The 13,011-nt window shown below is 49.2% G+C and overlaps 2 protein-coding genes across 2 annotated transcripts in view; one reads left to right on the top strand and one right to left on the bottom strand.

The window, feature by feature from the left end:
* Positions 1-1,121, top strand: part of PPIL2 (peptidylprolyl isomerase like 2) — a 24,910-nt gene extending 23,789 nt beyond the window's left edge. The window contains exon 18 of the mRNA XM_017518611.2: positions 1,040-1,121. The gene's annotated coding sequence lies outside the window, so the exon portion shown is untranslated. The remainder of the gene's footprint in view (positions 1-1,039) is intronic.
* A 480-nt stretch (positions 1,122-1,601) lies between these two features.
* Positions 1,602-13,011, bottom strand: part of YPEL1 (yippee like 1) — a 36,463-nt gene continuing 25,053 nt past the window's right edge. The window contains exons 2-5 of the mRNA XM_017518615.2: positions 12,474-12,754; positions 7,186-7,229; positions 6,748-6,856; positions 1,602-4,643 (exon numbers count right to left, since the gene is read on the bottom strand). Coding sequence (XP_017374104.1) covers positions 4,554-4,643; positions 6,748-6,856; positions 7,186-7,229; positions 12,474-12,590 — 360 coding nt within the window. The 5' untranslated portion in view covers positions 12,591-12,754 and the 3' untranslated portion in view covers positions 1,602-4,553. The remainder of the gene's footprint in view (positions 4,644-6,747; positions 6,857-7,185; positions 7,230-12,473; positions 12,755-13,011) is intronic.

Here is a 13,011-nt window from a genome sequence, read left to right as displayed (position 1 = left end):
CTCCAGATTCTGTTTTTAAGACAGGGTCTTGCTCTGTTGCCGAGGCTGTAGTGCAGTGGTGTGATCATGGCTCACTGCAGCCTTGACCTCCTGGGCTCAAGTGATCCTCCTGCCTCAGCCTCCCAAGTAGCTAGGAGTACAAGCATGCATCACCACACCCAGCTGTAACTCTGGTTTTCTTACCTCTTCTTCTGTCATCTTCTCAGGGACTGCCTATTTATACAATGAATGTGGTCCCCTGACTAATGCCATCACCTGGGACAAGTTTTCAGACCCTGGGTCTTCTGAGCCTAAACCTCTGCAGGGTGGGCTCCTCAGTCTGTTTTGGCAAAACCTTAGGGGCTTCTGATGGCCCGTGCTGGATTGCGCCATTGATGTTACTTTTAAACACCTTTCCTGCTCTTGGGGCCCGAGGCACCTGCTCTGGCCACGTAGCACCTGGGCTTCATCCCAAGCCTGCCTGGCTTCTCTCTGCCCCCTCAGAATCTTCAGGGGACCCACACTGGTTGAGGCCAATGTCTACAGCCATGAGAACAAGTGGCTGACCCTCTCCCTGCCCTCCCACTGAGAAGGGGGCCTTGCCCTGAGGACCAGACATTCGGCTCCACGACTCTGCTCCTCCTGTGACAGACTCTGATGGCCTTGGGCCAGCTATATTAGCATCTCCTAACTGAACTATCCCTCCTTTGACCCCCCATTTTTCTGTTAAATGCGCCCCTGGCTGGCTTTTTCCTCTGTCTTCAGCCTATGTCACTGTTCTCTGATGTCAGGGGCGCTCCTCGCCTGATGCTCGCCTCTTGGGTTCTGTGTTGTCCTGAGGCCACCGCCCCCCTTCTAGATCTTAACACTAAATCCTAACTTAGGCCTTGTTCTTGGTTTTCTCATTTTCATCACCCCAAATCATCTTGAACCTGTCAGCAACTTCCAGGCTGTACCTCTGCCATTCCTTTTCTCATCACTGATGAGGCTGCAGGGCTGAGCCCTTTGTCTCCCTGGATGTCAGGTAGCACCTCATCTGCCTCCCTGTCCACTGCCATAGGCTGTTCGATGACTGCTGGAGGCCTGTCTGCCCCTTGTCACCCTGCTGCACACCAGCCCCTGGCCTTTCATCGTGCTGAGAACAAGGACTGCAACCTGGCTCGCTCCACTGCCTCTCCAGCCGCTCTGCTTGTGACTGGGCTCTAGAGTGACTTCTGACGCCCGCCATGCCTCCTGCCAGGCACTGCCCTCAGTGAGGCCTGGTCCAGCCTGGCAGTAACTCGCTTGTAAGAGGCTCAGACACCAAGCTGGGCCTGCACAGGAGGGGTGCAGTAGGACAGTGACCACCCAGGGGTCTACACACCTGTAGGCCTGAGCCAGTGCCTGAGGTATGTGTGAGGGTGGAGGGCAGGGAGGGAGAAGGAGGTTTGGAAGGGCCCTGACTCTATTCTCTGGCCACACTCAAATCCCCGATGGTGGGGGCAGAGAGGTATGACCAGGCCGCCCTTGGCTCCAGAGCTCCAAGACCCCAAGACAGCCCTCTGCTCTCGGTGGCACCACAGAGAGCCTGAGCTCAGCCTTCTGGATCAGGTCATGGCCTCATCCACTGAGGGGACAATTTAAACATTTGACATCAGAAGCTTTATTCGTAAACCTCACACAGATAAGGACCAAGGGCTGGCAGTGTGGCCAGAGGACAGAGGAGGCTGAAGGCCCCATGCTTGGGCTCGGCAGTTTTGCTCCATGAAGCTGCCGTGGGTGACCTTTCAGTCTCACCAGTGGTCTGCAGGTGCAGGAAGGGCTTCAGGGCTGTCTGCCCCTGGGGCAGAGGATAGGCCCCCAAGGACCTTTGGGCAAGCGAGGGTTTACATTTCTGTAGTTTTAGAGCTTAATTTGTAGTTTTCTAGATATTAAAACCACTTGGATTTTTGGGAAGATTCTTATTTCTGATTCTATTATCTGACAGATACCATAAAGAATAAGCATTAAGGTATAAAAATACTGTGTATAAAACACTAAACCACATTCCTAAAGCAAATGGAGTGTGTCAGACATACTAGTGTTTCATTTAAATCCATTTATAACCCTGACATCACCTCCCTGTTCTCAAGGAGGATTTTAAAGTCCCAGATGCTATTGTTTAGGAATGTAAGATGGTGGTGGATATGGTCTTATGAATAGCACTTCCCCTGAAGCCAGCTCATGGTCAGTTCATTTGGTTTAAAAAGGAGCTTGTATTTTGCAGAAGACCAACAAAAAAAGTGATAAAAGTTTTGTTGGTATATGTTACAAAAAAAAAAAGTCATAAGACTACCAGTAAAAAATGTTCAATCAATCAATCAGTGCCATCACAAAAGACAATACAAAAACCAAAGTGCTCAAATAGAAGGAGCAGTAAACTCGCCCAAAACATAGAAAAGCTTTAAATAGAATTTTAGTATATACAAAAATCGGTTGGAAGAGTTTTAGAAGATTCTTCAATGTAAGTGAAGCATCTTGAGTCACTCAGGACCTTGCTGTCCTCACACTGGCACGAGCCCCCCAACTGTTTCCCTAGTCCCCGAGGCATCTGAGGCTGGGTTCCCACATGGGAAAGGAATGAAGACTCGAAGGGAAGGGTCAGTTTAAGCTAAGTTTTCAGTGAACTCCTTCCTCTGGCTGGGAAGGTGTCTTTCAGCCTCTTAGTCTCAAAACAATGGACTGAAGCCACAGGTGTTGCTAACTTCATGTGCCAGCTCATGGGTGGAGCCTCTTCAAGGCTTGAGACCATGGCAGTGAGACCCGGCAGCCTGCAGTGACTCCCAGGTTCTGGATGGCTGCACGCGAGCTCAGGAGGACAGGGATGTGCTGGGCCAGCCTAAACACGCTGGGGAGGCTAGCGCAGGGAGAAAGCAGCTTGCAGGGCCACAGCACGATGTGGAGGCTTACGAGACAGTATAAGGATTACCTTCCTAAATGGAAGATGTGCTTTAAAGGAACTGCCTCTGGCTCCTGCCGAGTTGACACATCTCAGGGCTATGCCCACCAGGGCAGTGGCATTTCCCACATTCCAAGGCTTTGAGGCTTGGGCAAAGAGATAGTACCCAAAGGCATGCTGTATGTGGGCAATGAACTTGAGTGGGCACAGTCCAATGCCTGCCTGGGCCACAGGTCTGGGTTTAGGAGGGGCTACAGTCGGGGCAGGTGTGAAACTGGGCAGGAGGTTCTTGTCTACCAGCTCACACTCTTGCCCTTAGACTAGCTTTGTCTGAAGGCAGCTTCAGAGCCACTTGCCAGGTTGAGAAATGTCCAGGCTTAGTGCTCTCTTAGCTGCTGCTCCTCTGCCTCCCGCAGCCCCCTGCGTGCCCTCTGCTCTGAGACAAGTTACTAAATGTTGAAAACCAAATTTATCTGGGAGTGGCTTTTGGCCTCCATCCTTTGCAAAGTGACCTAAACCCTTTATGGGGTACCCACTCCCAGTGGAGGGCAGGTGGATGGACTGGAATTTATAATAAACTATGTGGCAGAAACACAGGCCTTAGGAAATTCCACAGGCCCCTCTATCAGTTTATGTGACATGGGACAGCATCAGGCAGGGAGGGGTGATGTGTCCAGCAGGCCAGCCGTCTGCATGCACAAAGGCTAAACTTGTCATTTTAACCTTTCCTGAGCGAATTTTAAAATATTCTGGCAAATCTCAAGTTTTGAAGTTTTTCCTGTGGGTTCTGGACTCTTTCATATGCAAAAATAATTCTTTTTCTTCAAGTACATCCAGGGTAGAAAATTAAATGTGACTTTTACTCGGTCCAGTGGGTTACTTTAATGACATGGACCAGCCACTCAGTAACTGCCTGATACCTAAGCTGCTTCACCACTGAGGGCTCAACCCCCAGTACCAGACCCTGTGAGGCTGTCCCCTCAGTAACGGCACCTCTGTAGCCCCCCGGGACAGCCTTCTCTAAGAACTAGCTCACCTGCTTTCTAGATAAGGAATCTATTGGCATAAATAAGATGTTCCACTAGACATATTTCTCTATAGTGTATCTAAAATGTCAGTGGAGGCCTCTGGAAGATTCTTAAATGAACACTGTACTTTTAACAATTCATTTGCAAGAGGAATAGCCAATTTGAAGTTCTGTGAATTTAAGAAAAAAAAGCAGGGTGGAGGGTGGGCTTACAATACCTTTTCTCTAAAAAAGGAAAAAAGGTAAGACTTGCTATCTAGAGAGAACCTGTCCCGATGGTCTTCAAAGACTCAGTTTGGTTTCCTACTGAACCTAAAAAAAGCAGATCCCAACTATATTGAAGACAAAGGTAAAAGGAAGGTATTAACTAGGCGGATAGTCATCAGTTGGTTAATTCTTTCTCTAGAACTTGAAAAAGCTCATTGAAAATTTTCAGAAACAACCGTGTACACGAAGAGAACAGATCAGATGGGACACCTTACCCACAGAAATGGCTGAGAGTGTCAACAGCTATGCGCAACTAGCCTTTGAGGTCAGAGGGCAAGAAAGGCTGTCAGATCCTCCTAAGTTTCCATTACATTCAGTTTCTTTCACAAAATAGCATTCGAAGGAGAAGGAAAAGTTCTCACTTTACTCCCAGCCATTGTCTTTGATCATGTGAGCAAGCTCAATGATGAATTTTCCTTCCTTGTATTTCTGACTGCTCTCAAAGGCATGTTCCTTGAAAAACAAGAGACAAAGGTTTCAAGACAGAAGTTTTCACTTTCAATTTCATCACTCTTTGGGCAAAAAAACCAAAACAACAACAAAACCCAAGTGTGTACTATTAACTATACCCAGATGTTCCCTGAGCCATTACTCACCCAGCGCCGGGAGGGTCTGTTCCAGGGGAGAAGTCCCTTGAGGCAGTGTAGGGTTACTTTGCATTTGTTGTTAAAAGGTTTTCATGTGCTTGCTTGGGCAGCACATATGCTAAAAGGTTTTCCGTTCCTTTGTTTTGAGATAGGGTCTCACTCTGTTGCCCAGGCTGGAGTGCAGTGGTGTAGGGTCATAGCTCACTGCAGCCTTGACCTCCAGGGCTCAAGTGATTCCTCCTCAGCCTCCCAAAGTGCTGGGATTACTTGTAGGACACTGTGAGTGCAGATCTGTTTACTGGACATTTACTACCTGTGGGGTAAGAGGCTTGAAGATATGCAGAGGACTACACTCCAGGAATTCCGTGCATAACTAGAGTGAAGGCAAGTACAGGGACAGCCAAAGACATCTGGGGCCTGGGCACAGTGGTGCACACCTGTAATCCCAGCACTTTGGGGGGCCAGGACAGGAGTTTGAGACAAGCTTACACAACATAGTTTGATTTTCTTCTACAAAAATAAAAAAATAAATTGGCTAAGTTTGGTGTGCCAATTGTCCAGCTACTTGGGAGGGTGAGGTAGGAGGACCACTTGAGACCAGAAGGCCGAAGCTGCAATGAGCTGAGATTGACCAAGACTCTCAAAAAAATTCAGGGTATCTGGAGAAGGCCCTTCTTTTTTTTTTTTTTTTGGGGGGGACGGAGTTTCGCTCTTGTTACCCAGGCTGGAGTGCAATGGCGCGATCTTGGCTCACCGCAACCTCCGTCTCCTGGGTTCAGGCAATTCTCCTGCCTCAGCCTCCTGAGTAGCTGGGACGCGCCACCATGCCCAGCTAATTTTTTGTATTTTTAGTAGAGACGGGGTTTCACCGTGTTGACCAGGATGGTCTCGATCTCTTGACCTCGTGATCCACCCGCCTCGGCCTCCCAAAGTGCTGGGATTACAGGCTGGAGCCACCGCGCCCGGCCCGAGAAGGCCCTTCTTGGGGAAGAGTTCTTTCTCCCACAAACATATCCTCATCATTTTGTTATGCCGAGTGTGGCCTGGTGCCAGGGACACAGACGACCAAGACAGGTCCTGCCAACCCAAGCGGCAGCCCCAGGTGTGGCAGACACAGGAGGGCCTGTGCCAGCAGGAAGCAGTGGGTGCAGCTGTGGCAGGAATGCAGTGTGGTGGCCATGCAGGAAAGGCAGGGGTTTCTGGAAGTGGGACCCACAAATGGGTATGGGACTGACCAGGGGGAAGGGCTGGGATGCGTGCCTATCTCATGGAACCTGCTTCCATGGTACGAACTGTGGTCTCCCACAACTCACAAGGAATCTGGGAGACCAGAGATGATCAGAATTTCAGGAAAGAGGGAGAGCAGGCGGCCTGGACCCAAAGAACACCAGAGCCAGAATGGGAAAGCCTCCTCCAAAAAAGGAAGGCAGGCCAGGCGTGTGGCTCATGCCTGTAATGCCAGCACTTTGGGGGGCTGAGACTCACTTGAGGTAGTAGTTGGAGACCATCTCAAAAAAAGAAGGGGGATGGGAACATCTACCAGATAGCCAGAGTGTCAAAACCATGGAGTCTGAGGTGGCCTGGGGGAGAGAAGGACTTGCCAGATACAGTGGAGGAGGGAGCAGGGCAGGAGGGTGCAGGGCCTAGGGGCGCCAGGTTTGTTGACTTTGGAGGCCAGATCAGTGTGCAGAGAGCCCTGCTTAGGAAGAAACGGGGATTGAAAATGTGGTGGGGATTGAAAATGTGGTTTTTTTTTGTTTGTTTTGTGCCGGGGTCTCACTGTCACCCAGGCCGGAGTGCAGTGGTGAGATCATAGCTCACTTGCAGCCTCGACCTCCCGTCCCCGCCTGAGGAACTGGAGTTTCTGAAAGTGCTGTGACTGGTACCAAGAGCCATACTGCAGGGGGAGGTGTAGCTCGGTCGCACGTCCCCATGTGGCACAAGCATCCCTTAGGGCCGGCGGCACTCACATATTTCCACCCGAGCGTGGTCTTGCAGTTCTCGCAGTAGATGTCGGCGACCGCGTGCAGCCCAGTGAGAAGGACCCTCTCTTCTGCAGGGCCGCAGCCCACGTTCACCCTGCGGGGACAGAGGGGCCACCGCGCTGGAGGCCCGGCCCACCCCTGGCCAGGCCCCACCCTGTCCTCCTAGGAGTTCCCCCAAAACAGGGAACCGGCCAGGGAGCAGCACCGCACCTCTCCCCGAGCCCTGCCCGCCACTGGGAAAGAATGATGGAACAAGCTGGGGGGAAGATCCTTAGCAAGCTTTCAGAAACTCCCAGGCGAGGGACAGTGGGTCCTTTCAGGACCCGGAAAGACCCAGGTGATTCTACACAGGGCACTGTGTAGGTGCCATCTGGGCCGTTCCGGGGGCCCACGCCACCCCCCAGGCTGAGCCAGGATACTCACACGGAATTGAAGAGGTAGGCGCGTCCCTGGCTCCCCTGAAAGGACTGAAAGAAGAAGAAAGCCCGTGAGATTGGCTCTGAGTGCTTTCTGGAAAGGAGGTGCTGTGCAGAGCCAGCGGAGCCCTGCCCCGCTGCCGGGGTTCTGTTAGCTGCACAAGCATGGGTCACTGGGAGCAGACACTGGTGTCCACCTCCAGAATTCCACTTGTAATAGCAGCCACTTAACAAAGCTGCAAGCTGTTTTTGAGTGTAGACGGTCCAGAAGTGGCTGACTCTGCTGCATCAACATTCTTCAAGTGACTATTATTGTGGAATCATGGCAAAATCAGTTTTAAATGGTTTCATATGTTTGTACAGCTCTACCTGATTAGAGGGGTTCTGAGTGGGGATCACGAAAGATTTTCTCTACCTGAAAACCCACAGATCCTCAGAATGCTCTCCTCGCTGCCTCTTGTGCAGCAGTTCAGATGCGTCACTGTCATATATTAGTGGGAAGTATCCATACTTTCCCACTGAAATGTTTTAAGATTCACAGCCATGGCTGGGCACGGTGGCTCATGCCTGTAATCCTGGCACTTTGGGAGGCCAAGGCAGGCAGATCACCTGAGGTCAGGAGATCGAGACCAGACTAACCAACATGGTGAAACTCCATCTCTACTAAAAATACAAAAATTAGCTGGGCATGGTGGCGGGTGCCTGTAACCCTAGCTACTTAGGTGGCTAAAACAGGAGAATCATTTGAACCCAGGAAGAGGAGGTTGTAGTGAGCCAAGACTGCACCACTGCACTCCCACCTGGGCAACAAGTGAAATTGTCTTTAAAAAAAAAAAAAAAAAAAGTCACAGAACAAGATAGCCCCTCACTTAGAAAAAGGCCCTTCCAGTGACATCTCACCAGGAAAATATGAGCTCAGAAACAGCTCATGATATATTCACATATTCTAAGGTGACTGAGCATGAAGGAGCCAGAACAGGGTATCTGTACCCCTTGATGTACTCAGGTCCCTCCCATGACCTTTGCCCTCACAGAACAGGTGGGAACGCCTGCTCCAGTGCCCGTCTCAAGTCTCAACTGACTTCAAACATAAAGTGGAAACCAAATCACACATTTTTGGGGGTTTTACTTGTTTTGAGATGGAGTCTTGGAGGTGGGGGTGGGGATAAAAAAAAAATGGAGTCTTACTCTGTCACCCAGGCTGGAGTAGAATGGTACCATCTGGACTCACTGCAGCCTCTGCCTCTGGGTTCAAGAGATTCTCCTGCCTCAGCCTCTCCAGTAACAAATTACAGGCACACGGCACCATACCCAGATAATTTCTGTATTTTTAGAGATAGGATATTTTAGAGAGAGGTTTTGCCATGTTGGCCAGGCTGGTCTCAAACTCCTGGCCTCCAAAAGTGTTGGGATTACAGGCGTGAGCCCCCATAGCCTGGCTTACATTACAGTTTATAATGGAGGCTGTCATTTAAAAATGTCTTAGGTTATTTGGTAAGAGATGCTCACTCAATACCCCTCCCATGAAGGAAACTGGGTATGTCATCCATGATATACATTGGCAGATTTTCATATCTAAGTTTCACTGAAAACAAAAGAGGAAGGCAATATTTCTGTATAAAACAAAGATGGTTTTGTACTGGCTGGTGTTAACCACCTCGCCCGGCCCTTTTTGGGGGTTTTTGGCCTAACCTTAGCACAAAGGCAAAGGGCTGTGACGAATGTTGACTGAACCATGATTTGACAATATCAAAATGTAAAGGGCACATACTATAGGACCCAGCAGTCCCACTTCTAAGAATTTACTGTAAACAATAAACCAGCTTGAGTATATAATGAAATGTGACAAGAATGGCCACAGGTTACAGTGTTCATAATTAGAAAACCAAAAAAAACGACAACAAAAATGGGCTGAGGGAGGAGGACTGCCGGAGCTCAGGAGTTCGGAGAGCCATGATTGCACAACTATACTCCAGCCTGGGAACAGAGCGAGACCCTGCCTCTAAAAAGTAGAAATAGGCTGGGTGTGGTGGCTTAAGCCTGTAATCCCAGCACCTGGGGAGGCCGAGGTGGGCAGATCACTTGAGGTCAGGAGTTCAAGACCAGCCTGGCCAACATGATGAATCTCCATCTCTACTAAAAATACAAAAATTAGCCGAGCGTGGTGGTGGGCACCTGTAATCCCAAGTACTCGGGAGGCTGAGGCAGAAGAACTGCTTGAACCCAGGGGGCAGAGGTTGCAGTGAACGGAGCTGGTACCACTTCAGTCTGAGCGACAGAGCGAGACTCCGTCTCAAAAACAGCAGCAGCAAAAAAAAGCAGAGCCCCCAGTTGTCCTTGGTGGACATCTCACTTATTTCACTGAGCATGAAATAAACTTATGTTTTAAGCATACAGTCTTAAAAATGAGTATTCCCTTAAGTGGCTTTCTAGGATTAGGAATATCATTCTATATTCAGTCTAATAATCATCTTACAGACTTTTCCCACATCCTTATCAGTCTTCAGTTTTGTAGACTGAATTTCCTAATTCTCACCTACTGAAAGTTCTTATTTTTAAATAGGGTTTAGCTCAGAGACAGGAGCAGTTCTGGGATTCAGATTCAGAGCCGTCTTATCAGAGTTGAGGCCAGCAAACTCCTGTAAAGTAGGGCCAGGAGGTAAGTAGTTTAGGCTTTGGGGGACATATGGACCCTGTTCTAATTACTCTGTAAACAGAGGAGCACAGCTGTGATCTATTAAAACGTTTAACAGGTGGTATAGCAGATTTGGACCACAGATCAGAATTGCTAACTAGATGGAGCCTTCTAGTAACCAGAGCTGCCTACAGCAAGAACAGGCTCCCTCAAGCCAGGGAGTCCTTTGTTAGTGACAAATATGGACTCAGAGGCTGTAGAGACAGTGCCTCTCACCTCGCAGGTACTGGATTCTGTTCTGTGTGGCAGCTGTTCTCATGGTCTCAGTGAATCCTTGAAAGAATCACGGAAAGGAGAAGAGCTTCCTCTAGTCGTTATCTTGCCGCCTCACCCAGCCCATCGCCCGCAGAGGCATGAGGTCCGATCCCTCCTGGCAGCCTGAGCGCTCGGAGAACTTAGTTCTTGGCACTTTTTTTATCCAGAGCGCATATTTGGCACCAAATGACTTCTAAGCGGGCTTCTGCTTTTTTTTTTTTTTTTGTTAAGGCAGAGTGTTGCCGTGTCACCCAGGCTGGAGTGTAGTGGTGTGGTCTCGGCTCACTGCAACCTCCGCCTCCCAGATTCAAGCTAGTATCATGTCTCAGCCTCTCAAATAGCTGGGATTACAGGCATGTGCCACCATGCCCAGCTAATTTGTTTTTGTATTTTCAGTAGAGATGGTGTTTCGCCAGGCTGTTTGGTCAGGCTGGTCTTGAACTCCTGACCTTAAGTGATCCACCTGCCTTGGCCTTCCAAAGTGCTGGAATTACAGGGGTGAGCCACCATGCCCAGCTAGGCTTCTGCTTTTGATACAGTTTTTAAAACAGCTCAGTGACCTCCAGGCTCTTCAACAGAAGCATCTTAAATTCCTTTTGGCCACGTAGTGATGAACAAACCTGGCATCCTTTCGAAACAAAACCTTGCATGGGGCCGACACTGACCGCCTGCTCAGTGCTCATGTCACCTGCTTAGGTCATGGCCAACACACAGGTTGTCCACCAGGCTCCCCAAGGCCACAAGCTTCACTGCCCCTACCTGCAGGCCCAGAGCAGCTTCACCTCTCACCACCTGATTACCACAGAGTCTGCCTCAGAAAACACCGAGGAAACGGTGCCTGGCTCCCTCCACTTCTCACCTCACACTTCCCAGTGCACACAGGAGCCCCAGAGACAATGAGAGGGCAGAAACTGCCTCATTTAACAGTTTCGATCTCAGATGATGAACAGAAATGAGGAGCCTCTCACTGTTACCTAGCAACACTACAAGCAGGTAAGTGTTCTTATTGAGTTAAACAGGAAACCTAAGAAATTCCTGGCTGAGATTGGTGGCTCACACCTATAATCCCTGCACTTTGGGAGGCCAAGGCAGGAGGATTACTTGAGGCCAGGAGAATAAGACCAGCCTGGGCAACATGGTAAAACCCTGTCTCTCTAAATAAATAAATAAATAAATAAATAATAAATAAATAAATAAATAAATAAAATACCTATAAAAGAAGAAGATTCCTGAAAAGGAGAAAACAAAACTTCCTGACGAACTTTGTTTCCAAAGTAGCAGCAGGTTCATGTGCCCCAGGAGGATGAATAAGGGGGTCATGATGTTTGAGGATGGGGGAGATGGTGACCTGAGGATGAGGGAAGCTCATGACTAAGAATGGGTGAGATCATGACCCGAGATCAGTGGAGAACACTCATTGCCTGAGTGAGCATCAGCTCCTCTGTGATGTTTGGCCTCTTTAAATATTCACAGCTGTTTGACACTGCTAATAAGGAGCCCAGTGCAGTAAGGAGGGGCTGGGGGATCTTATTTCTATCTTCAAGGCTGCTCATGTGTCACAGACCAGCCGGAGCCTCACTCAGGTTCCCACAGACCTTCCCAAAACAGCCACACCCTCTCGGGCATTTTCCTGAACAACCCCTTTTGTTCTTAACCACGCTGAGTTTTTAAAATTTCTTAATACCCTTATTAATTTCCACAGATTTTCTAGACTTAACTTTTGCTCATTCAGTCCTCTCTGGTTTTCTGCTCTGAGAAACAAGTGATTCATCTTGCCCCTCCTAATTCCTGGGAGTCCCAGCTGCCTGGCCCTGGAAACCCATCCACCAATGCCGGGATCACATCTGTGATCATGGTGTAGCCATGATTAATCATGCACAAAACACTCACCAATGCTGCCTTGAAGGCTCTAGACTTTCAGGACACAGGAGACTCAGGAGGTCATGTATTGCTTAAATATTCATCCACTAAGTAGGTACCACAATGACAAATAATCATTGCGCCATCAATTTTTTTTTTTTTTTTTTTTTGAGACAATGTTGCTCTGTCACCCAGGCTGGAGTGCAGTGGTGAGATCTCAGCTCACTGCAACCTCAGCCTTCTGGGTTCAAGCAATTCTGCTTCAGCCTCCTGAGTAGTTGGGATTATAGTCACATGCCACCATGCCTGACTGATTTTTTTTTTTTTTTTGGTATTTTTAATAGAGACAGGGTTTCATCATGTTGCTCAGGCTGGTTTTGAACTCCTGACCCTCATGATCCGTCTGCCTTGGCCTCCCAAAGTGCTGGGATTATAGGCATGAGCCATGGCGCCCAGCCTGTGCCATCTGTTGGCATGTCACTTGCCTTGGAGATGAGCTCGTCATGATTGGCCAGGTGTGCTCTGCAGTGGATGCAGCTGTACGTTCGGTGACAGTTCGGCAGATACGCTTGGAAAGTTTTGGACTTTGTCATCTTCACCATCTCTCCCAGGTGCTCCTCACTCAGCTCAGGGCTGGTTCTGGAAGAACCACGGCTCTGCTGGCCTCTCTGACAAAAGAAACACTGGAAAATGCACGCAAGAGCCGTTGTTGTCCAGGAGGGCGTGTGGCACTGTCCACACAGCTGGGACAAGAGAAAAATGGAACCTGCCAATCAATCAGACAAAGCGGTGGGTTACAGAACGCATGTGTGAAGGAGGTGCCTGTGGGAAGAACATGCAGGGGATGGCAGGACTAGAAATTAAAGATCTTTTCCTTTATCCCTTTTTTTTGTAAACAGTCTCGCTCTGTCACCAGGCTGGAGTGCAGTGACATGATCTCAGCTCACTGCAACCTCTGCCTCCCAGGTTCAAGTGATTCTCCTGCCTCAGCCTCCTGAGTAGCTGGGATTACAGGCATGTGCC

This window comes from Cebus imitator, unplaced genomic scaffold, assembly GCF_001604975.1.
Source record: "Cebus imitator isolate Cc_AM_T3 unplaced genomic scaffold, Cebus_imitator-1.0 Scaffold690, whole genome shotgun sequence".
Lineage (NCBI taxonomy): Eukaryota > Metazoa > Chordata > Mammalia > Primates > Cebidae > Cebus > Cebus imitator.
The sequence above is the reverse complement of the archived record's forward strand: the minus strand, read 5'-3'. Positions and strand labels throughout refer to the sequence as shown.